We start from the raw sequence: 23,895 nt of genomic DNA, 5'->3' as shown, positions 1-23,895 counted from the left end.
ATAAGGGCTTCATGTTGCCTCTTTCTACCCACCTGCAGGAAGAAGTTACGTAGAGCCCGGATTGTGGTATTTGAGAGGGTAGAAAAGTCCGCCAAAACTGCCGCTTCCAAAACTTGACCCACCTCTTCATGAGAGAAGACACTGCTGCTCTGGTACCGCACAAACTGGTCCAGAAAGAGAAGTCCAAATATTAAGTGATTGGAAGAGATGCCAGTTCCTGTGCCCTGTTGTGCTCAGCTCTGGGCTGGGAACACTGTTCTAAAGCCCACAGAACCCTGTCTTCAAGGTATCAAAGAAAAATGACATATATGACACAGAGTGAGATCCTGAGAAAGCTGGCCTTACTGATTCCTTCAGCGCTGGCTTCCTCCTTCCCGTCATGCACTGCACACTCATGGCTAAGATGAACCGTGCACAGTTCCATAACCACCACCATGTGCTCTAACAGCAATCATTCTCACTTTACTACCTGGAATACCTTCCTCCTCACTACTAACTCTTCAAGCCTCCGCTGAAACATTGCCTTCCTTGTACAGAAGTAGTTACTCTTTTTTCTGTGTTCCCATACCAACAATGGATCTATCTGTGGGTTCATTTCAGTATAATTTATAGGTTGCCTGCTTTGTTCTTTAAAGAGCAGGCATTTACTATGTGGCAAACTCAGCATCCTCTCCATTCTACTGCTCAGAATATCATATTTAACTATTGATTTGTCTGTCTCCTCTAGACTAAAGGAACCTTAGAAGCAGAGCATTTGGCTCTTCTACACCTTCAGTACCTAGTAGGCCTGGCATGTGGCAGTAAACTCTGGTCAATATTTCATAAGAGAAATATGAGGTGTGCAAGTCTCCTGGGATAAGGACCTGTGAACATTTAAATAATTCTCCAAGCAGAACTTCTATAGGGTAAAGGCCATTCAGCCTCTCCACCTCCTTTCAGAGTTAGGGTGACCTGAAGTATTGTTTCCTGGGCCTTTTCAGCACCATTCAGGCTCCTAACACTCCTTAGACCATAGGACTATGCTACTTGCACTTACCAGCGTTATAAGCCTCAGTATCTCAGGTCTGAGAAAGGGATTCTCTCCAGCATCCAAGAGAGTGAAGAGCAAAAATCGATTCCAAGGTTGGGAGGCCACATGGAGTGCTGTAGGAAACACCAGTCCCCAGGTGTTTAGTAGTGCTTTTCCAAAGGCTTTAGGGCACATGGCTGAAGAAGAGCTTCTCCTATTGGCTCAAAAAGAGAGCTGCCAGCTATGAGTAGGATATTGGATAGGCTGACCCCAGGTTTCTTCCTTCCATAGGCTTCTACCACCTATGCTGGCTCAATGAACTATATACACCATGATTATGGGAGGCAGACAGAAGGAAGGGCTCTTGAACCTTGATAACCTGATCTGTACATAAAGGGTCCTGATTCCTAGTCTAGAACTCTTTCTTTTCCTCTAATCTAAAATGAACTCTTAACAACTGAGCATGTCTAACCACTTCTCAAATACCTGACTACATAGCCCATGGGTCAGCATGCCACAGTTAAGTAAGCTAGACCCTAGTGGCTCATGCCTATGATACTAGCTACTCAGAAAAATGAGATCTGAGAATCAATGTTCAAAGCCAACCTGGTCAGCCTCTTACCGACAATTAACCAGCACAAAGCCAGAAGTAGAGGTGAGGTTCAAGTGGTAAAGTGCCAGCCTTGAGCAGGAAAAGCTGTGTGAGATTGCAAGACCCTAAATTCAAGCTCCAGTAATGGCAAAAAAAAAAAAAAAAAAGTAGGGTAAGGCAAAAAAAAAAAAAAAAAAAAAAAAAGTAGGGTAAGTCTGAATCACACAGTGGGTAGGAATGGAAGCCTGGGAGCAGTAAGGTGAGGGCTGGTTCCCTCCAATCTTCCTTGTGGAAAGATCACAATGGGGAACACTTTACCTAAGTCTGGACTCCGGGCATTCAAGTAGTCAAGCAAGGCCTCCAGGCAGCCAACACAGGCTTGGGACAATAGAGGGTCCTTCTGTAAAACAAACAAATTAGTAGAAATTAGGGTCAATTTCACTAGCAGAAAGTTTTAATGTTCACTAAGAAAACTTTCTTTCAGAATTATTTGATATCAGAACTTCACGATTAGGAGTATGGCCTTGTAGATAATCAAGATATGTTGGTTGGCACTATCTCTCACCCACATACAGAGCATGGTGCTTATACTAGGTGACTTGTCTTTTTTTTTTTTTTTTTGGTCATGGGACTTGAACTCTGGGCCTGGGCGCTATCCCTTAGCTCTTCAGCTCAAGGTCAATGCTCTATCATTTGAGCCTCAGCGCCACTTCCGGTTTTCTGGTGGCTTATTGGAGATAAGTCTCACGAGGCTGGGTGCTGGTGGCTCAGCCCTATAATCTTAGCTATTCAGGAGGCTGAGACCTGAGGATCACGGTTCAAAGCCAGCCTGGGAAGGAAAGTCCATGAGACTCTCTTTTTTTTTTTTTTTTTTTTTTGGTTGGTCATGGAGCTTGAACTCTGGGCCTGGGCTCTGTCCCTCAGCTCTTCAGCTCAAGGCGAGCGCTCTACTACTTGAGCTACAGTGCCACTTCCGGTTTTTTGGTGGTTTATTGGTAATAGGAGTCTCATGGTCTCTCCTGCCAGGGCTGGCTTTGAACCACGATCCTCAGATCTCAGCCTCCTGAGCAGCTAGGATTACAGGCATGAGCCACCGGCACCCGGCTTCCATGAGACTCTTATCTCCAATAAACCTGAAAGTGGAACTGTGGCTCAAGCAGTAAAGTGCTCACCTTGAGCTGAAGAGGTAAGGAACAGCGCCCAGGCCCAGAGTTCAAGCCCCATGACCAACAACAAATAAATAAATAAATAAATAAATAAATAAATAAATAGTGTCACAGACTTTCCTGCCCGTGCTGGCTTTGAACTGTGATCCTCAGATCTCAGCCTCCTGAATAGCTAGGATAACAGGTGTGAGCCACTGGCACCTTTGCCTTGTCTTTCCTAAAAGTTTTCTGTTTTAGAAAAGGAAATGGACTCAGGTTCATAGATTTAGTCACTGGAACATATCACTGACTAACCCCATGAGTTTTACCCATTTTTTTTGTTTTGTTTTGTTTTGGTCATGGGGCTTGAACTCAGTCTGTAAGCTGTCCCGGAGCTCTTCAGCTCAAGGCTAGTGCTCTACCACTTGAGCCACAGCACCATTTCTGGTTTTCTGGTGGTTAACTGGAAATCTCATGCCTTTCCTGCCTGGGCTGGCTTTGAACTGCAATCCTCAGATCTCAGCATTCTGAGTAGCTAGGATTACAGGCATGAGCCACTGGCATCCGGCATTTTACCCACTTTTTTTTTTTTGGGCTGGTCATGGGGCCTGAACTTTGGGCCTGGGCACTGTCCCTCAGCTCTTCAGCTCAAGGCAAGTGCTCTACCACTTGAGCCCCAGCACTACTTCTGGTTTTTTCTGCTTATATGGTGCTGAGGAATGGAACCCAGGGCCTCATGCATGCAAGACAAGCACTCTACCACAGAACCACCTTCCTAGCCCCTTACCCACTTTTAAAAACAGCAAAACCTGGGCTGGGAAGGTGGCTCAGTGGTACAGCGCTTGACTTGCGTGCATGAGGCCCTGGGTTTGATTCCTCAGCACCACATAAGCAAAAAGAAAAAAGCCGGAAGTGGTGCTGTAGCTCAAGTGGTAGAGTGCTAGCCTTGAGGTTAAGAGCTGAGGGACAGAGCCCAGCCCCACAACCAGACCAAAAAAAACAAAAAAACAGCAAAACCTTTCATGAAATAAAATTTCGTGTTCTAAATGATGAAACAAATCTATCAGTCATTAGGGAAATAGAAATTAAAACCACAAGATAAAACTACATACCTACCATTAGCTAAAAATAAAAAAGACTGACAAAACCAAATGTTGGGAGAATATGGAGAAACTAAAATTTTCATAAAATGGTATCGCCATTTTGGAAAGCAATTTGGTTATTTTTGCTTGTTTTAAATCTACAAGGTTAGCAGTCTACCACTTTGAGCCACAGTGCTACTTCCTTCTTCAGAATTTTATAGCTTTTGCTATAGTGGTCCTTCACTTCCTTGGTTAGGTTTATTCCTAAATATTTTTTGAGGCTATTGCAAATGGCATTGTTTTCCTGATTTCCCATTATTGGTATTCAGAAAAGCTACTGATTTTTCTGAGTTAATTTTGTATCCTTAAGCAGATTTCTTGAAAAGCTAAAAGCAAACAAACAAAAATCATATGCTTTTCCCACATGCTATTCTTTGGAAGACCATCAGTCTGGTAGTTAAAGATATGGTCTGAATCTATGCTTAATCTCTTATAGTATGTGTGACCCTGGGAAATTTAATCTTGATAAGTGCAGATATAAAGTTAAGTCTGAAGCCAGTAGTCACGCCTGGACTTTCCAGGGGCCAACTTAAGCTTTGTTTCTGTTCTTGCAGCTTTACCTCTCAACCAATCACCCTCTAGGCCCTCATGGCACCACTGGGCCACTGATAGGCTGTTGTTGTTCTGGAAGAATCAGTTCCTACTCTCAGGAGTCCACTCAGCAAGGTCCTTACCTGAACCAGAAGGTTCTGTAGCCCAACGACCAGAGACAGCACTTCTGATGCTTCCAGTGGAGCTAGGACACTGTTCTCAGGGGCTGCTGGTGGGTGGGACCCTGAGTGCACCAAGGCCACCAGGACAGAGGAAAAGTTTTGTTGCAGGGCTGTCCGCAGGAAGTTTAAGATGGCAGCTGAAAACAGGAGAATCTACACATTCAGTTCCTGCCTCCTCCTCCATCTCCCACCCAGCTCTGTCATGGGGGCAGGGAGACCATAGTGATGAAATAGATTGGGGTACCCATGGGCTGGTCTGGGTAAGTGGTCTTATCTCAGAATCTAGAGGCTTTCCTTCTTTCATCAGAAACTCTGGAGCCCATACCTAGGAGCAGCGCAACCTTTTTGTTGGGAAAGCTAAGAGCTTTCAGTATTTGGTCCAGTTCCACGGACAGTGTCTGGTGAACCTGGGAGAGCAAGAGGTAAAAGACTAAGTCCCATGTTCCAGAAGTCATGTGAAAAAATAGCCTGATCCCATATCTTTTTTTTTTTTTTTTGCCACAATCTGCCACATACCTGCTTCATCAAGAGGGGACAGGGGGACAGAGGAGGCCACAGAGTCTTCTGAGCCTATCCAGTCCCATTTTCAACAGTGTGATGAGAAATGAGCTTGTACCTACACAACTAACTCTTCTGCAAATTTCCTCCCAATAGCCTCCTCTCCAGGGAGCCTTCCCCAATCTTTCCCATCTTTATTTTTTTTTCTGTCATGGGGCCTGAACTAAGGGCCTGGGCATTGTCCCTCAGCTCTTCAGCTCACCACTTGAGCCACAGCACCACTTCTGGCTTTTTCTGCTTATGTGATGCTGAGGAATCGAACCCAGGGCCTCATGCATGCAAGGCAAGCACTCTGCCACTGAGCCACCTTCCCAGCTCCCCTTTCCCATCTTTGCTTCAGTCTTTGTCTGTACTCAACATTCATTCACCTCACTGGAGTCAGAAAGGCAAAATAAAAATCCTAGCTCTTCCATGCATCAGCGGGCACGTCATTATACCTGCTTCAGCCTGCCTCACTTTCTTCATCTATGAAATGAAAAGAGATGCTGGAGGGGATGTGGCCAGAAGGGAACCCTACTGCATTGTTGGTGGGAGTGTAAACTTGTTCAACCACTCTGGAAAGTAGTATGGAGGTTCCTCAAAAAACTCCACATAGAGCTCCCCTGTGACCCAGAAATCCCACTTTTGGGCATTCACCCAAATGATCACAAATAGGACCATACTAAAGCTACCAGAACAACTATGTTTATTGCAGCATTATTTACCATAGCTGAGATATGGAACCAACCCAGATGCCCTATAGTAGATGAATGGATCAAGAAAATGTAGTGTGTTTACACACACACACACACACACACACACACACTGGAATTCTATGGAACCAACCCAGATGCCCTATAGTAGATGAATGGATCAAGAAAATGTAGTGTGTTTACACACACACACACACACACACACACACACACACACACACACACACACACACACACACACACACACACACACACACACACACACACTGGAATTCTATGCCTCCATCAGAAAGAATGACATCGCCCATTTGCAAGGAAATGGAAAGACTTGGAAAAAATTATATTAAGTGAAGTAAGCCAAGCCCAAAGAAACATAGGTCCCATGGTTTCCCTTATTTGCAATAACTAGTATATGTCTGGGACAAGCAGAAAAGGTCAAAAGCTATGTACATATGACCAGATAAGATGAAGTTAAGCGACATGAACCCCAAGATAGGAACACAAGTGGTTTTTTCTTTCTTGCTATTGTTTCCAGTGTATTTATAATATACCATATGATTTTTTTTGCTGATTTGTATGTTCCTCCCCCATGGTATAACCCATTTTCACTGTATCTGATGGTATAAAATTTGGGGAGGGGAAGGGAAAAAACAAAATGTTTAAATAGGGATACAGGTTGATCCATTGCAACAATGAGATGTATAAGACACTATGTTGAAAAACAAACTTTACAATTTAGGTGTGGGGTGAGGGGTAGGGGAGAATGTAGTTGTGGAGGTGGGAGGGAAGGGATGGTAGGGGAATAACAAAGGAGGAGGCAACAATGCTTGATAAGAAATGTACTCATTGCCTTGTTCATGTAGCTGTAATTCCTCTGTACAGTATTTTCACAATAAAAAACTTATTAAAAAATGAAAAGAACACCACCTGTTTTCACTGCCATCAGAGCTATTGTGAGGGATAGCTGAGCATCAGCTTCAGTAAACATGCACTAATGTCAAGCAACATCCAAACTGAGGGGCTAGCAGAGGTGGCAGGTTCCAAGCTGTGTCTGCCCTGAGCTCAACCAGAACTTGGGGGCTTTGTCACAGGCTTTAACAAAGCACTTCCTTAAAATTCTATGTTGACAGAAGAATCAGATTCTAAGCAGAAAAGCCAAGTTGTAAAAAAAGGTAGAGAGATATCATGATAATAGAAGATGTGAATAACAGAGGAAACTATGTATAAGCCTATATGGGAACTCTGTACTATTTGCTTACCTTTCTACAAATCTCAAACTTTCCCAAAAATATTAAAAATAATCAGGGTGATGGTGGCTCTGATCTCAGGAGCTGAGATCAGAGGATCACAGTTCAAAGGCAGTCCAGGCAGGAATGACTGAGACTATTATCTCCAATCAACTACCAAAAAAGCTAGAAGGAGCTATACTCAAGTGGTAGAATGTTAGCTATAAGCAAGAAAAGCTCAGGGACAGCACCTATTCCCTGAGTTCAAGAGCGCAAACACACCTCCAACACACACACACACACACACACACACACACACACACACACACACACACACACACACACACACACACACACACAGAGACGCGGCAGTTGATCTCACACACACACACACAGAGACACGGCAGTTGATCACACACACACACACACACACACACACACACACACACACACACACACACACACACACACAGACACGGCAGTTGATTAGTTATAAGGTGAGGACAGGACACAGCTAGCTAACATCAGGATGCTAATTTCTGCTTGGGCAGGTCACTGTAGAAGTGGGCCCAACATCCTCATACAGAAAATCAGGGAAAGTTCCTGCTACAAACCAACCACAAACTACATGCACAGATCTGCTATAGGAGCCCAAGGTCAAAAGTGCTTTAACGTCTACCAAATGAGCTATGTGCTCATCATTAGACTGGCACAATGCTGGGCACAATGTAAGACTATCGTAGAAGCTAGAAGATGGTCTCTATCCAGAGGAACACAAGAGATTTCTGACATCATCCACAGGGGAGCACATGAAGGGTACTGTGGTGACAAGGTCCTACGGGGGAGGAATAGGAGAAAAGGAGGTGTTCTATCCACTGGATATGTCTTCTGCTCTTCTATTTCCTGCATCACCTTCTCCAACAACTGCAATGACAGCTAACCACATGTGACACTCCATAGCTTGCCACTGGATACTTTGAGGTTATAGGTTAGGCCCTGCCTGACTATCTAATCTAATCTACTTCATTCATCTTCGTATTCTAGCCACATAGAACACCTCAGTGCTTTTCAGCTTATGTATCCTATATCCTAAATTTGTGCAGGCTCAGTGACTGCACATACTATGCTCAAGTGCCTTTTCCAATATCTTTGCTGGATGCAATCTTACTTTAAGACTGTTCAGACTATAAGTTCTATAAGGGCAGGGCAAAGCTGCATTCATTTTTTTATTCCTCTATAGGAATATAGCCTGGCATGTAGGTGATCTATGAATATTAAAAAGATTAATGTAGTATGGTGGGTATGGTGGGTATGGTGGCACATGTCTGTAATCCAGAACTTGGGAGGCTGAGGCAGAAGGATCAGGACAAGACCAGCTTGAACTATATAGTGAGAACCATATATCAAAAACCCAAAAAACAAAAAACAAAAAAGGGTTAATTTAAATTAACATTACAACAACCTTGGATGTTTTCCTCATTTTGTAAGTAAGAAAGCTAATATTCAAAATAAACATGTTGCCATGGTCACAAAGCTAATATGCCACAAAGCTAAGGCCAGAACTCACAAATTTTTGTTATCACTTCTTTGAGTGCCATCTCATGCCCCAAAACCATAGAGTTGAGGACCAACCTTTAAATTGCCATGGTGCTGCTGGGCAGAGAAGGAAGCAGTGAGTAGCCATGCAGAGCAGAGCAGCGGGTTTCTGGGAGAGTCCATCTCTGTCCAGGTGAGTGCCAGCATCTTCTCTAGAAGCTCTATCAAGTCCGTGCAGCTCAGTAGCACAGCTGCAACTACAGAGGAAGATTATGGCAAGGGCCACATAGTTACATAGAAACCTGAGCTCAGTGCTTGCATATGCCCAGTATCTAGTAGAACTTCAAGCATACAAAAACAAACACAAAGAAATAGCATGAGGCCCTAAGAGTCCCAGCATCATCAGAACACAGGTTATCAGCACCTGAGTGGACCCATGACCACTAGCCTCACATGAATCCTTAGTTGTTTTCTTTTTTTCTTTTTTTTTTTTTTAAGATGAAACAATTGAGCTGGGTGCTGGTGACTCACACCTGTAATCCTAGCTACTCAGAAGGTTCAGATCTGAGGATCGCAGTTCAAAACCAGCAGGGGCAGGAAAGTCCGTGAGACTCTTATCTCCAATTAACCACCAGAAAACCAGAAGTGGTGCTGTGGCTCAAGTGGTAGAGCACTAGCCTTGAGCTGAAGAGCTGAGGGACATGTGCACCCAGGCCCAGAGTTCAAGCCCCTTGACCAACCAAAAAAAAAAACCAAAAAAACAATTGAAAGAAGTAAGGGCCCCTAACACTGCCCATTGTTCTCTTCACCATGTCTGCCTGGGTCCCTGTACCTCTTTTCTGACTGCTGGGCGTAGTCTGATGAAGGCTCCAGTACAAGAAGTTGAAGGAAGGTTGTAGAATGTCCACGTCAGAGGGGCTGCACTTCCCACACAGTTTGCTCACTGCAAGAAACCAGAGTTCCTGGGCTGGGAATGTGGCTTAGTGGTAGAGTGCTAACCTAGCATCCCTGAGGCCCTGGGTTCAATTCCTCAGTACCACATAAACAGAAAAAGCCAGAAGTGGTGCTGTGGCTCAAGTGGTAGAATGCTAGCCTTGAGCAAAAGAAGCTCAGAGACAGTGCCCAGTCCCTGGGTTCAAGCCCCAGAACTGGCAAGAAAATAAAGAAAAGAGAGAGAGGAAGAAAAAGAGAGAGAGGAAGAAAAAGAGAGGGGGGAGAGAGAGAAGAAAAGAAAGAAAGAAGGAAGGAAGGAAAGAGAAACCAAGAGTTTCCAGGTGACCCTATGGCATAGCAGTCTATGGGCTCAACAACACACCAGCATGCACACTTCTCTAGATGAAAGCCTACACCTAACTAATTTCAAAATGTCAGTCTTGGAAAGCATGCCCAAATGAAGTGCCCCTGACATGGCACCCATGTGCTAACTTGAAGGCACATTCAGACCCTCCATCTGGTCTAACCATATAAGTAGCCCACAGAATCACAGCAACCAGAACAGACAGTAGTTGTTCCCAAACAAAGTGATTTAAGCTGGTCAAGGGCATATGACACCACAGACTTCAGGATGCAAAGGGCCTCAGAAGTCATCTAGGCCAATATGCTACCTTAGCAGGTGGCCCTAGATCATCCAGTTTTCCAATGGAACCCTGTGATGGTGGTGGATATGCCATTCCTTACCTTGGCCATATTATCTCCTCATCCCTGTTTCTTCTCTTTTTTTATTTTTGAGACAGTGTAATACTATGTAGCACAGGCTATCCTTGAATTTAGGTTCCTCATAGCTAAGCCTTGTTACTGCTAGGATTATAGGAATGTTCCATCACACCCACTGGCTGTATTCTCTTTCTTGTACCACCTCCTTCTGGCTAGTTCTTTAACTCTCATTCGATAATCAAGATTCAGCTCAGGCCAATTTTCCTAGCACTCAGGAGGATGAGTCAGGTCAACTCTTAGTTCAATGTCAACCTGGGCTATATGTAATCCCCTTGTCTAAAAAACCAAAGACAGGTATGGTGGTATATGCTTATAATCCCAGCTTACTCAGGAGGGAAAGATCAGAATTGTGAGCCCAGACCAGCCTGGGAAAAAGGTTAGTAAAATGCTATTTCAACCAATAAATCAGGCAGAGTGATGTCCCCCTATAATCCCAGCTACTGGGAAGTTTAGGTAGGAAGATGATGGTTCAAGGCTGTTCCCAAGAAAAAACTCAAAGACCCTGTCTGAAAAATTTAAACAAACACACAAAAAGGGCTAGGGGTATGTATGGTTAAAGTGGTATAATGCCTGCAAGCAAGCTCAAAGCTCTTGGTTCAAAACCTAGTGCTGCCAAAAAAAATAAAAATAAAAATAAAGAAGATTCAGGTCAAACTTTAACTCCCCAGTGAAGTTCCTATAACCTCTCCAGATTGGCTGACTCTTCTGCACTCCCCAATAGAGCAGTTATGACACTGAAGAACAGACAGCAACAGAACATCTTCTTCTCCAAGGAATCGTCACTCTCTCTATAACAATATAAAACCTACCCAAGGCTCTTTTTGGCAGCCACATCACATCAAACTGATTTGTCTTGTTGTCAGCTGGACAAGCAGGTTTCCCTTCCCCCTACCAACATGTTTACCCCTTAAGCAAAGTCCTCTGCACCAGTGTTTTCAAATACAAGTACTCAAGAATGTGAGTGTGCACTACATTTCACATTCAGGTTTCATCCTGTTACTCCTTGTCAGAAGCTTTTTTTTGGTGCCAATAATGGAGTTTGACCTTAGCCCATGAATGCTGCCCCTTAGCTTTTCCTGCTCAAGACTGGCTCTCTTCCACTAGAGCAACAGCTGCACTTCTGGTTTTTTGGTGGTTAGTTGGAGATAAGAGCTTCATGGACTTTCCTGGTGGGGATGGCTTTAAAACCTCAATCCCCAGCTAGGATTACAGACGTGAGGCACTGGCACCTAGACTTTCCTGCTGGGGATGGCTTTAAAACCTCAATCCTCAGCTAGGATTACAGGCATGAGGCGCTGACACCCAGCTTGTCAGAAGCTCTTCCAGGTTGATTTTTTTTTTGTCAGTCATGGGGCCTGAACTCTGGGCCTGGGCACTGTTCCTCAGCAATTCAGCTCAAGGCTAGGTCACAGTGCCACTTGAGCCACAGTGCCACTTCCAGCTTTTTCTGTTGAGGAATCAAACCCAGGGCCCCAGGCATGCAAGGCAAGCACTCTGCCACTGAGCCACCTTCCCAGCTCCATTCCAGGTTGATTTTTATCACATACAGATCGCTCTCTAGCTTGATGTCAACCTTGATCTGACAGTAATAATCAGCACTGAGCAGAGGCAGGGTATGAAGTCCCCAGAGGTCCTCTCTGAGCCTGTATTGATCCCTCAAGGTTTGGACTCTAGGTGAGGAAAGCTACTCATTCTCACCTATGGCCAAAGAACCTAAGTGCATACATTTTGAAAACATTTTTCCTTGCCCTTTCAATCTTCCTTCAATAATTCTTTCTACAGGCACTGCCTATGAAATAGCGACTACATGGATAAGCAATGGAAAGGTCACAACAAGGTCTGGTGTGTGGGAAGGAAAGGTGCCTAGAGAACAGTGGGGTCAGCTGGGTCAGCAGTGGGATGACATAGAAAGCTGTCCTAGTGCCAGGAAACACGAACTGATACAGGTACTATATGGACATTCCACATCTACCAGATTACATATTCCTATCTGAACCCTAAGCTAGGAAATACTGTTATATCTTACCTGTGAGGAATCTAGGTTTGGTACAGGCAAAGTTACTACAAGAGGTCTTTTGGACTCCATGGCGTGTGCCTGTCACACTCTGATTTTGAGGAGGTGTTGTGGGGAGGTTTTTCAAACACTTGTTGGCAACAAGCAAAGGAAATTTTAAGAGATCTCTCAGCCCTGGAGGACAAAATGAACCCCCATCTTCTTCCAAAAGGGTAAAAGAGTAGAAAAATGAAGAAACACTAGCAGTACTGGGTTCCACCACACATCAGCCCTTGGTCCATGGGCACTTTCTGAAGAAGCCAAAATACCTTGGTGAAGGAGTTTCATGGCCATGCTGTCCAGTTCTTGTTTTGACTCAGTCCTCAGTTGTACCAGTGACAGGAGGTTCAGCAGCAGTGACAAGTTCTCTGAGACTGTGAAGAACATGGATAGCTGGTCAGGGAGCCTGGACACAGAGCATCTGAGTTCTCTATCTCCAAAGGGATGAGGAATTTACCCCGTTTCCTATCTCCTTCCTTCTTTGTGGAATACAGAGTTAACTGGTACACTGAACACAAACTCCAGATTGTTATCAGGAATTCTCTATTTTACCTAAGTCCATCGAAAGTCACAGTGTATAATGGCCTATGTCTGAAATTTATTACTTGGGAGAAAGAAGCAAGCAGATTGAGTTTGAGGCCAGCCTGGATAACGTTAGCTAGAACCTATGTCAAACACAAAATAAAATCAAAAGGGCTAAGAGTGAAACTCGAGTTATAGAACACTGGCCTAGCAAGCATGATGCCCTGGGATTTAATCTCCAGCACCAAGGAAAAACGACTCGCACATGAAACAAGAATTCTTAGTCCAGGTTGGGAAGGTGTCTCAGTGGTAGAGCACTTGCCTTGCATGCCTGAGGCCCTGGGTTTGATTCCTCAGCACCACATAAGCAAAAAGAAAAAAGCTGGAAGTGGCACTGTGGCTCAAGTGGTAGAGCACTAGCCTTGAGCTGAAGAGCTGAGGGACAGCGCCCAGGCCCAGAGTTCAGGCCCCACAACCAGACAAAAAAAAAAAAAAAAAAACAGAATTCTTAGTCCTATTGTTCAGTTAAAAAATTGAGGCTCACAGTGGCTGAGTGACTTTTCTGACTCAGCTAATAAAAGGGAAGGTTAGATTATCTGAATGTTCGTGACCTCCTCAATTTTCCATGATGACCTCCAATGTGAAGTGAATTTGAAGGAGGTAGGGCATTTCATAAGGGCTGACTAGGTCATGCATAAGGACAGAGCCTCCAACAAATGGGATGGAGATTCCAAAAAGCTCCTTTCTTGCCTCTTCTGCATTAGAAAAATGTTACAAAATGAGCCACACATCTACAGTATTCTGTTATAGCTGGAAAACACTAAGACACAGGGGCAGAACCTAAGTATGAATCTGGTACCTAGTACCTTTCTTACCACACATTTCCTTCCATCATATGGTTTTTTTTGTTTTTTTGTTGTTGTTGTTTTAGCAGTCATGAAGCTTCAACTCAGGGCCTGGGCTCTGTCTCTGAGCTCTTTTGCTCTGAGCTAGTGCTCTACCATTTTGAGCTACAGTGCTACTTCTGGTTTTCAGGTTAATTGGAGGGAAGAGTCTCACCCACTGTCCTGCCTTGGCTGGCTTTGAACTGCAATCCTCAGATCTCATTCTCCTGAGTAGTAAGGATTATAGGTGTGAGCCACCAGCGCTCGGCCATATTATGATTCTTAAGTATTATTATTATTTAAGTATGTCTTGTTCTTCCTTGCAGAGCAAAAACTCAGCTCCTTTAGATGCCTTTAAATCTATCTCTAAACCCTAATTCTCAACTAAGTGAGTCATGTGTGTCCTACTTTTTCTGGGTGGCTCAGAAAAAAATAGAAGACAAATAAATCCTATTAATTTCCAATCTCGTCATTACTGTATAAGACAACGTTTCCTTGACTCCTAGACTTCAACTCCAGATTTGGAAACTATCCTTCTGAATCTCACTGGGAATTTCCAACACACTACAAATCTAGTCCCCTCCCAGGACCCCTGCTAACTCCTGAGCCTCCCCCAGATTTCCACGTTCTTCTTCCTACTGACGACTGCCATTCTGGTGACAAGTAGCTCTGAGCACATGCTACTTAGGGTGGGCACATGCACAAATACATCATACACACCCACTCATGTTAAACTCTCTCTCTTTCTCTCTCTCTTTCCCTCTCTCTCTCTCAAAACTGAGCATGTTGTATCACATTGGCATGACACTACTTTTACAGAAAAATCTTTAATTCTTCCAGAGTTGACCTAACCAGGATAGAGCTGCCCACTCCTGTAGCTGGCCTTCAGGTCAAAAAAATCCCCAAGGCGGGGCTGGGAAGGTGGCTCAGTGCTTGCCTTGCATGCTCAAGGCCCTGGGTTTGATTCCTCAGCGCCACATAAGCAAAAAGAAAAAAGCTGGAAGTGGCGCCGTGGCTCAAGTGGTAGAGCGCTAGCCTTGAGCTGAAGAGCTGAGGGACAGCGCCCAGGCCCAGAGTTCAGGCCCCACGACCAGACCCCCCCCCCAAAAAAAAACCCCAAGGCACTTGTAGACTGACCTCCTGCAAGGCAAGCGCTCTAGCACTGAGCCACCTTCCCAGCCCCCCCTTTTTTTGGGGGGGTGAGTCCGGTCATGGGAGACTGACCTCCTGAAGGGAGGACTACATCCTCCACCAGCAGGTGTTGCAGGGTGAGCAGGAAGTGGCCTCGGACAAGACTGCCTACTTGGATATCTTCATTCTTCTTCAGGAAGGTCTTCAGGACAATCAATACCTTGCGGGCTATGTCTGCTGGGCTGGAATAGATAAGGTCCTGCACAGGAAAGAAAGAAGGCAGAATTCAGAGGGTATCACAGTCTGGGTCAGGTTAGAAAATAAGGAAGAGAGGAACAGGGAAAGTTTTCATGATGATAGTGTCACAGAAATGAGTAAGCTCCTACTTATTCAGAACCCATTTTGTACCAAAGGCTCTGCTGGGTGCACTGACTCCTCATGCACTCTGAATAAGCCATTCTACTAATTCCATCCCAAACTAGATTGAACAGAGGTTCCAACAGATTATGATTTGCCTAAGGCCACTTAAGCCATTTGTTACACAAAGGATGAATGTAAGTCTCTGAACTCCAAGCCCAACTCTCCTGCTTTTCAGGATGCCTTCTTCTTGCAAAAGAAAATATTAGGGTCAGGAAAAGGTTGTTTTCAGGACAGGGAACCTGAGGTGTGCCAGAAGGGAGAAAAGAAGGAGAGAGAATGGAGATGTCATAAGCAAGGAAAACGATAGACTGGGACAGATTTAGGGCAGAGAAAGGAAAAGTGAGGGCCAGGTCAAGCCCCTTCTGTGCCCTGGCATCTGCCTATCCCTGCCCCAAGCGATTAAAGGGTTTGGATTCAGAAAATGGGAAGGGACATTGGTTTTTGTTTTGCTATCAGAGTTATTTTAATGAGCGTATGTTAAAGGCAAAACCAGTCAGAAGCTGTACCAGTGCTTGTACTGCTGATAGCTCCTGGCACCTCCCAGCTCAAACAAACCAATTCTTTTGGACAAGCTAATGTGTTAGGCCAGTTAGGACTGGGTGCTATGAATCCAAGGTCACACACAGAATCTCTCTCTCCAGGGAGGAGAAATCCTGACATAGAGACCTGACTTCAGGGCAAACAAATCCTGCTGTGCTAACCACTGAGAAGTAGGGAAGGATAGGGGTACAGAGGCATCTGGCTTGGCTCTTTACAAACTTCTGCAGATACTGAAGAAACAAATAAAAATATCAGTAGTAACTCCTCAGTGAAGGCTTAATAATGCAGGTATGGTGTTGTATTTGTGTAGTAACTGTGCATTTGTTTATATGCTGTTTCTGTCTTTACAATAACTCCTCTAATTAGGTATCACAGATATTTCTCAAATGGGGAAACTGAAGCGAATTAATAAGAAATTAGTAGAGTTATAAATTCTAGGGGCTGGGAAGGGAAGGTGGCTCAGACGTAGAGTGCTTGTCTTATATGCATGAGGCCCTGGGTTTGATTCCTTGGCACCATATAAGCAGAAAAAAAAAGCCAGAAGTGGTGCTGTGGCTCAAGTGGTAGAGTGCTAACCTTGAGCTGAAGAGTTGAGGGACAGTGGCCAGGCTCAGAATTCAAGCCCCATGACCAACCAAAAAAAAAAAAAAAAAAGTCTATTATACTGTGTTAGTGAAGGGATGAGATATTCCACGTCTGACACTTTTTTTTTTTTTTTGGTGGGTCGTGGGTCTTGAACTCTGGGCCTGGGCACTGTCCCTCAGCTCTTAAGCTCAAGGCAAGCACTCTACCACTTAAGCTACAGTGCCACTTCCAGTTGTCTGGTGGTTTATTGGAGATAAGAGTCTCATGGACCTTCCTGCCTGGGCTAGCTTTGAACTGTGATCCTCAGATCTCAGCCTCCTGAGCTAGCTAGGATTACAGGCATGAGTCACTGGCGCACGGCTGACACTTTTTATGATTCAGAAAACACCTCCAGGCAGAGAAGATCACAGAACAGAGGGCTAGGAAAAAATCTGCATCATTTCAGAACCAAGCACAGTGGCACACACCTGCCATCCCAGGCTTGGAAGATACATGCAGGAAGATCTTAAATTAAGGCCCACCTGAACTAAACATCGAGTTTGAGGCCAGCCTAGGATACTTAGCAAGACCCTTTCTCAAAAGACAATAACAACGTCTATATTATTCCATCCAACTCTTACTTCACGGAGTGGGAGAGTGGGAGAGTGATCTGCTCAAGGTCAAGGGGCCAAGGCAGAACCATTTTCCTGGTTTTACTTCTTCAGTGGCCCATGCCTGCCTCACTGCCATAGAGCTAGTCCCTCTGAAATCTGAGGTCTAAAAGGTCTAAAGGTCTAAAAGGAAAGAGACTACTTGGTCTTTTGGTGTTCATAGTGAAAGCTGGGGAAAGTGTACCTTCTTCCATCATCTGGGTTAAGTGGGAAGGTAGTTGGCAGAACTACATTTGCTGTTATCCACAGCTGTCCAAACTCTCTTAGGACTGAATCTATTAGGATGAGTTGGCCAAGCAAACAGCTTTGTGACATCATTGTTTTTCACATCTAAAACCACCTACAAAAAAGACCACCCATTGATAATAGTAGTAATTAACAGCCTTGTTTTCAGCTGTTAATTACCCATATCAAAGCCAGAAATTGATACCAACACCTATTTTTAGACATTTTTCCCCTTCTTGTGGCCAGAAGCCAGGGAGAAAATGGTATGAATTATATACATGAACAAAAACTTGTTCCTTGCTGTTCTTTTTTATCACTCCTATTTCTTTTCTTTTTTTTTTTTTTGTCGGTTGTGGGGCTTGAACTCTAGGCCTGGGCACTGTCCCTGAGCTCTTAAGCTCAAGGCTAGTGCTCTACCACTTGAGCCACAGCACCTCTTCCAATTTTCTGGTGGTTTATCAGGAGGATGAGATCTGAGGATCACAGTTTTATTAAAAGCCAGCCCAGTCAGGAAAGTCCATGAAACTCTTATCTCCAATTAACCACCAGAAAACTGGAAGTGGTGCTATGGCTCAAGCACTTGCCTTGAACTGAAGAGGTGAGGGACGACAACCAGGCCCTGAATTCAAGTCCCAGGACCTAGGGGGGAAAAAACCACAAAAAACTATTAAGGTTTCCGACAATTTTACTTATGCCTGCAAAAGTATGTTGAGCGAATAATATTATCATGTATGTCAACTCATGGGCCTACAGACATGTCTGTCTATATGCCCTTGAGGCCTTCTTTGATCTTAAGACAGAATCAAGCAGAATCTCCTTGACAGAGTGGGTAGAAAAGTAAAAAGGAATGGTGACTAAGATCCACATTTTATAGTTACAACCTCTGGGGAGTAGAGAGGCACATTTCTATGAGTGGATAGATTTCTACCAGGTTTAGTAATGGGTATGGATTCATAGAAACCAGGTACCCACAAATAGGAAGTTATTTCCCACTCACATGCAGAAAGCCGTAAGTTCAGAAGTAGAAAGAAGCAGCTATGGGTGCCTCTTATTTCTGTCTCACAGAAGTCTGGGCATCACTGAATGAATGAGTGGTCACCTACCATCAAAATGAGCAGAATGCTGGGGCTGCTTCTGAGTATCTGGAACAGGTCTGTGAAGCTGGGAGGAAGGGTGGGCTGTTCAGCAAAAGGGACATCATCCAGTTCCTCATAGTTGCTCCCTTCAAAGGAGAACCAAAGTTCCAGAACACGGTGCCCAAACCTACTCATCAACTCTGGATACACCAGGAAGAACCTGAGCAGGTAGGGGTGGTGAGTGTAGACCAAGTACAAGTCAGAGATGCTCTCTAGGAATTTTCTGATTGCACTAACCACTGTCTGGAGGCAAAAGAAAGAAAGGAATTAAATTCACTTTGCAAAGGATCTGAGACCCCTGTCTAACCAAGGTACATGACTAGAGTAAGTGTACTGACATCTCAGGACTGAGCTACTAGATTATCACTGGCTTATCTCCCAAGGCACTCTGGTTAGAAAACTCCCACCGTATTTACAATAGTTTTCAACTGGAGTTGATTTTATTCCCCATGGACGCTTTGGCAAAGTCTAGAGATTTTTTTTTAAATTTTTTTGGTGGGGTCCGGTTGTGGGGCCTGAACTCTGAGCCTGGACGCTGTCCCTCAGCTCTTCAGCTCAAGGCTAGCACTCTACCACTTGAACCACAGCGCCACTTCCGGCTTTTTTCTTTTTGCTTATGTAGTGCTGAGGAATCGAACCCAGGGCCTCAGGCATACAAGCAAGTGCTCTACCACTGAGCCACCTTCCCAGCCCTCTAGAGATATTTTTAATTTTTACCTTGATTGATTCAGAAGTGCCTAGAAGATTATTACTCCAGGCTTTGACTACAAAAACATTTCCAGAGAAGATTAAGTGGGGAGATAGGTCTGCATGTGTGTGGTACCACTCCATAGCTAGGCTCCATAGCTAGGAGCCTAGATAGAATAAAATGAGAAAGCACAGGCATTGTCTTTGTTTCCCAGCTATTATGATATGAGCTTCTCTGCTCTGTTAGTACTAGAATCACTGAAATCATGAGCCAAAAAAAGCCTTCCTCCCTGAAGTTGCTTTCTCAGGTACTTTGTCACCTATGAAGACCATCTAAGCAACGTAACTACTCTAAGAGTTAGGGTTTGAACTTGATCATTTTGGTCTTTGACCCAATTTGAATTAGTCTTTGTGTAAGACATAGAAGGTGCCGGGCGCCAGTGGCTCATGCCTATAATCCTAGCTACTCAGGAGGCTGAGATCTGAGGATGACGGTTCAAAGCCAGCCCAGGCAAGGAAAGTCCGTGAATCTCTTATCTCCAATAATCCCCTAGAAAACTGGAAGTGGCGCTGTGGCTCAAGGGGTAGAGCGCTGGCCTTGAGCTATAGAGCTGAGGGATAGCGCCCAAGCCCAGAGTTCAAGCCCCATGACCAAAAAAAAAAAAAAAAAAAAAAGACATAGAAGGTAAGTGTCCAACTTTATTATTTTATGTGTAGATATCCAGTTGTCCTTGATGATTTTATTTCCCTTATTGAATTATTTTCTCACTCTTACCAAAAATAAATTATGAATTTATTTCTGGACTCTCATTCCTATTATATTGGTCTATATTGAACACTTATCCCACACTGTCCTGACATTTTCTTTAGTACTATAGATTGAACTAGGGGCCTCATCCTTCTTAGGCAAGCACTCTACCACTTGCAGCCCATTTTTACATTGGTTATTTTCAAGGTACTGTCTCAATTTATGCTTAAGTTAGCCTGTTCTGTGATTCTCCTACTAGTGCTCCCCCCATAGCTGGGCTAATAGGCTTGCTAAGATGGAGTCTTACAAACTTATTTTTGAACGGTTATCCCACATTACTATAGCTCTTTGAGCGCTGAAATCAGTATGTTCTTAATTTTCAAGATTATTTTGCCTAATTTGGCTTCCTTTCATTTCCAAATGAATTTTTGGACCAGCTTGTTCATTTTTGAAAAAAAGAATAAAACAGCTGGAATTCTGGGAGAGATTGCATAGAATCTATAGATCAATTTGGGGATTACTGCCACCTTAACATGTTTAAGTCTTATGATTAATGAACACAGAAGCCTATTTATTTAGGTCTTTTTAATTTCGTGAAAAAAATTAAACAGAAATAGTTTGAAAATATTACTGTATAAATTGCTTTATATTTTTAAGTTTAATCCTAAGTATTTAATTTCTTGATGTTATAGTAAATGGTATTGTTTTAATTCCATTTTCAAGCATGCTACTAACCTTAAGGCTACCTTTTGGCTCCTCTCCATTCTATTCCCATATAACTTAGCTAAGGCATATTGAACTGGGCTTCCTTCCTTCAATAGAATTGGCAAGCCGGGAGCTGGTGGCTCACACCTGTAATCCTAGCTACTCAGGAGGCTGAGATCTGAGGATCACGGTTCAAGGCCAGCCCGGGCAGGAGAGATCGTGAGACTCCTATCTCCAATAAACCATCAGAAAACCGGAAGTGGCACTGAAGCTCAAGTGGTAGAGCGCTCACCTTGAGCTGAAGAGCTGAGGTACAGCGCCCAGGCCCAGAGTTCAAGCCCCACGACTGACCAAAAAAAAAAAAAAAAAATAGAATTGGCAGCTTCTTCATCCCTCTTCCTACTTCATGGTGCTGGAGATGAAAGCATACTATGTACCATTGATTTATATCTCCAGCCCCAATTTCTTACATCTGTATCTTAAATTATGTTCTATCTTCAGCCTGAAAGTTAACTCTTCATTTCCCCCAGTCACTCCTGTGTGCTTTGCTGGTTCTTGACTGGTCCTCCAGCTGCAGGAGACCACTCAATGCTGAAGTGGCTTATCTAACATCTTTTTTAATCTTCCAGCAAATTGGTGCTCTCAGAGCATAGAGAAATTGTTTGATTCATCCCAAATTGACAGGGATCCACAAGGCATCTCTTATTAAATGGACAATTTATGTTAATTGAGTTGATAAAATGGTAAGCAGCAAATAAAAATTCATATACATTGAGTAGTATTCAAGACTTAAGAAATGCTGATCAAAATGGAATGAAATATTGCTGAGAAGGAAATGTTTCCAGGGATAGGTATAGTGTGATACTCTGAAATTTCCATTATCCCAGACATACCCACACTCCAGCTGCTGGGAGTCCACATATACAATGGCCCATCTGCTGCTTTCCACAGAAGATGAAGGATTGTGAGTGTCAAAAGTGATCCCAGAGCCATGCACCAGTGGCTCATGCCTGTAATTCTAACTACTGAGAAGGCTAAGATCTGAGGATTGTGGTTCGAAGCCAGCCCTGGCAGAAAAGTCTGTGAGACTCTCATCTCCAATAAACCACTCCAAAAAAAACAGAAATGGCACTGTGGCTCAAGTAGTAGAGCACCAGCCTTGAACACAAAGAGGCTCAGGGACAGCGCCAGAGCTCTGAGTTCAAGCCCCAGGATCGATAAAAAAAAAAAAAAAAAGGGATCTCAGAAATGTCTCTTTCCTAGCCACTCAGGAGGCTGAGATCTGAGTATCGCGGTTCAAAGCCAGCCCGGGCAAGAAAGACCGTGAGACTCCTATCTCCAATAAACCACCAGAAAACCGGAAGTGGCACTATAGCTCAAGTGGTAGAGCGCTCGCCTTGAGCTGAAGAGCTGAGGGACAACGCCCAGGCCCAGAGTTCAAGCCCCACGACCGACAAAAAAAAAAAAAAAAAAAAAGAAATGACTCTTGCCAAACCTGTTCTGAATGGCAGGTCCAAGGCCCACAAAGAAGCAGACATTCCCAGGGATGTGAAAGACATTAGTGGAAAAATCTGAATGTGGATTCACTTCTGTGCAAAGGGAATTCACAAGTAGAAAATAGCAAGGCAAATATACTTTTTACCTGACTTTAGTCACTGTAACCCTTCTGTACATCACCTTTATAACAACAACAACAAAAATTTTTAAAGGGAAAATAGCAAGGCAGCCTTCTCATAGAAGATACTAAATGAGGAAGGGAAGTTCAAAGATGTAGGCAAAAGAAAGACCTGGGGGCTAGCAGGTGACTCTTGAAGAAGTCCTTAAGATTGTATATTAGGTCATCTGTCCTGTGCAGTCCCATTACCCATCAAGAACCTCAGTGAGAGCCTGGCACCGGTGGCTCACGCCAGTAATCCTAGCTACTCAGGAGGCTAAGATCTGAGGATCGGGGTTCAAAGCCAACCTGGGGCAGGAAAGACCGTGAGACTCCTATCTCCAATAAACCACTAGAAAACTGGAAGTGGCGCTGTAGCTCAAGTGGTAGAGCGCTTGCCTTGAGCTGAAGAGCTGAGGGACAGAGCCCAGGCCCAGAGTTCAAGTCCCACAACCGACCAAAAAAAAAAAAAAAGAACCTCAGTGACCAAAAAGAATGCTCCACTCCCCATTCCAAAGCCAGCTACCTACAACAGAGCTTCTCTATATTCAGAAGCTAAATGAACCTTAGTCTGCCTTCTAATCTTTCTCATTTTTTCCTCACTGTTGTTTTCTTTTCCTTCCTTCCTTCCTTCCTTCCTTCCTTCCTTCCTTCCTTCCTTCCTTCCTTCCTTCCTTTTCTTTCTTTCTTTCTTTCTTTCTTTTTCACCACTCCTGGGGCTTGAACTCAGGGCCTGCGCTCTGTCCTTGAGCCTCATTGTGCTCAAGGTTAGTGCTGTACCACTTGGGCCACAGCACCACTTCTGGCTTTTTTGAGTAGTTTATTACAGATAAGAGTCTCATGGGGCTAGGAAGGTGGATCAGTGGTAGAGTGCTTGCCTTGAATACATAAGGCCCTGGGTACGATTCCTCACCATCACATAAGCAGAAAAAGCCAGAAGTGGCACTGGGGCTCAAGTGGTAGAGCACTAGTCTTGAGCTGAAGAGCTAAGGGACAGCACCCAGGCCCAGAGTTCAGGCCCCATGACCGACAAAAAAAAAAAAGAGTCTCATGGACTTTCCTGCCTAGACTGGCTTCAAACCACGATCCTCAGATCTCAGCCTCCTTAGTAGCTAGGATTATAGGCATGAGTCATCAACTCACATTCCAAACAGAATAACTTCCTTCAGGCTTAGTGGTATAGTGCTTGCCTAGCATGCATGAAGCCTTGGGTTCGATTCCTTAGTACCACATAAACAAAAAGTCAGAAGTGGCACTGTGGCTCAAGTGATAGAGTGCTAGCCTTGAGCAAAAAGGAAGCTCAGGGACAGTGCCCAGGCCCTGAGTTCAAGCCCCAGGACTGGCAACAAAAAAAAAAAAGTTGAATAAAATGAATAAATGAGAGAAAAGAGAAAACTCACCCTAATAGAATTCCAACAAAAAATATAGAAGTAGTTGGAGTTGTGGTTTATGTCTGTAATCCTAGCCACTTGGAGGCTGAGATCATAGGATTACAGTTCAAAGCTAGCCTCAGGCAGAAAAGTCCAAGAAACTCTATCTCCAACTAGCAATAAAGCTTAACTTGGTTCAAGTGCTACAACGCAGCTAGGGCAACAAACAAACAAACAAGCTGAGCAAGAGTACAAAGCC

At 44.0% G+C, this 23,895-nt stretch overlaps 1 protein-coding gene across 1 annotated transcript in view; it reads right to left on the bottom strand.

Annotated features, from left to right (window-relative positions):
* The window catches only part of Mei1 (meiotic double-stranded break formation protein 1), a 62,307-nt gene that overhangs the window by 1,049 nt on the left and 37,363 nt on the right, over positions 1–23,895 (bottom strand). The window contains exons 21-30 of the mRNA XM_069999855.1: positions 18,440–18,715; positions 15,010–15,175; positions 12,649–12,753; positions 9,446–9,556; positions 8,710–8,870; positions 4,927–5,008; positions 4,563–4,738; positions 1,920–2,001; positions 1,037–1,143; positions 33–164 (exon numbers count right to left, since the gene is read on the bottom strand). Coding sequence (XP_069855956.1) covers positions 33–164; positions 1,037–1,143; positions 1,920–2,001; positions 4,563–4,738; positions 4,927–5,008; positions 8,710–8,870; positions 9,446–9,556; positions 12,649–12,753; positions 15,010–15,175; positions 18,440–18,715 — 1,398 coding nt within the window. The remainder of the gene's footprint in view (positions 1–32; positions 165–1,036; positions 1,144–1,919; positions 2,002–4,562; positions 4,739–4,926; positions 5,009–8,709; positions 8,871–9,445; positions 9,557–12,648; positions 12,754–15,009; positions 15,176–18,439; positions 18,716–23,895) is intronic.

This window comes from Dipodomys merriami, unplaced genomic scaffold (assembly GCF_024711535.1).
Source record: "Dipodomys merriami isolate MVZ:Mamm:240054 unplaced genomic scaffold, mDipMer1.0.p SCAF_55, whole genome shotgun sequence".
NCBI classification, from domain to species: Eukaryota; Metazoa; Chordata; class Mammalia; order Rodentia; family Heteromyidae; genus Dipodomys; species Dipodomys merriami.
The sequence above is the reverse complement of the archived record's forward strand: the minus strand, read 5'-3'. Positions and strand labels throughout refer to the sequence as shown.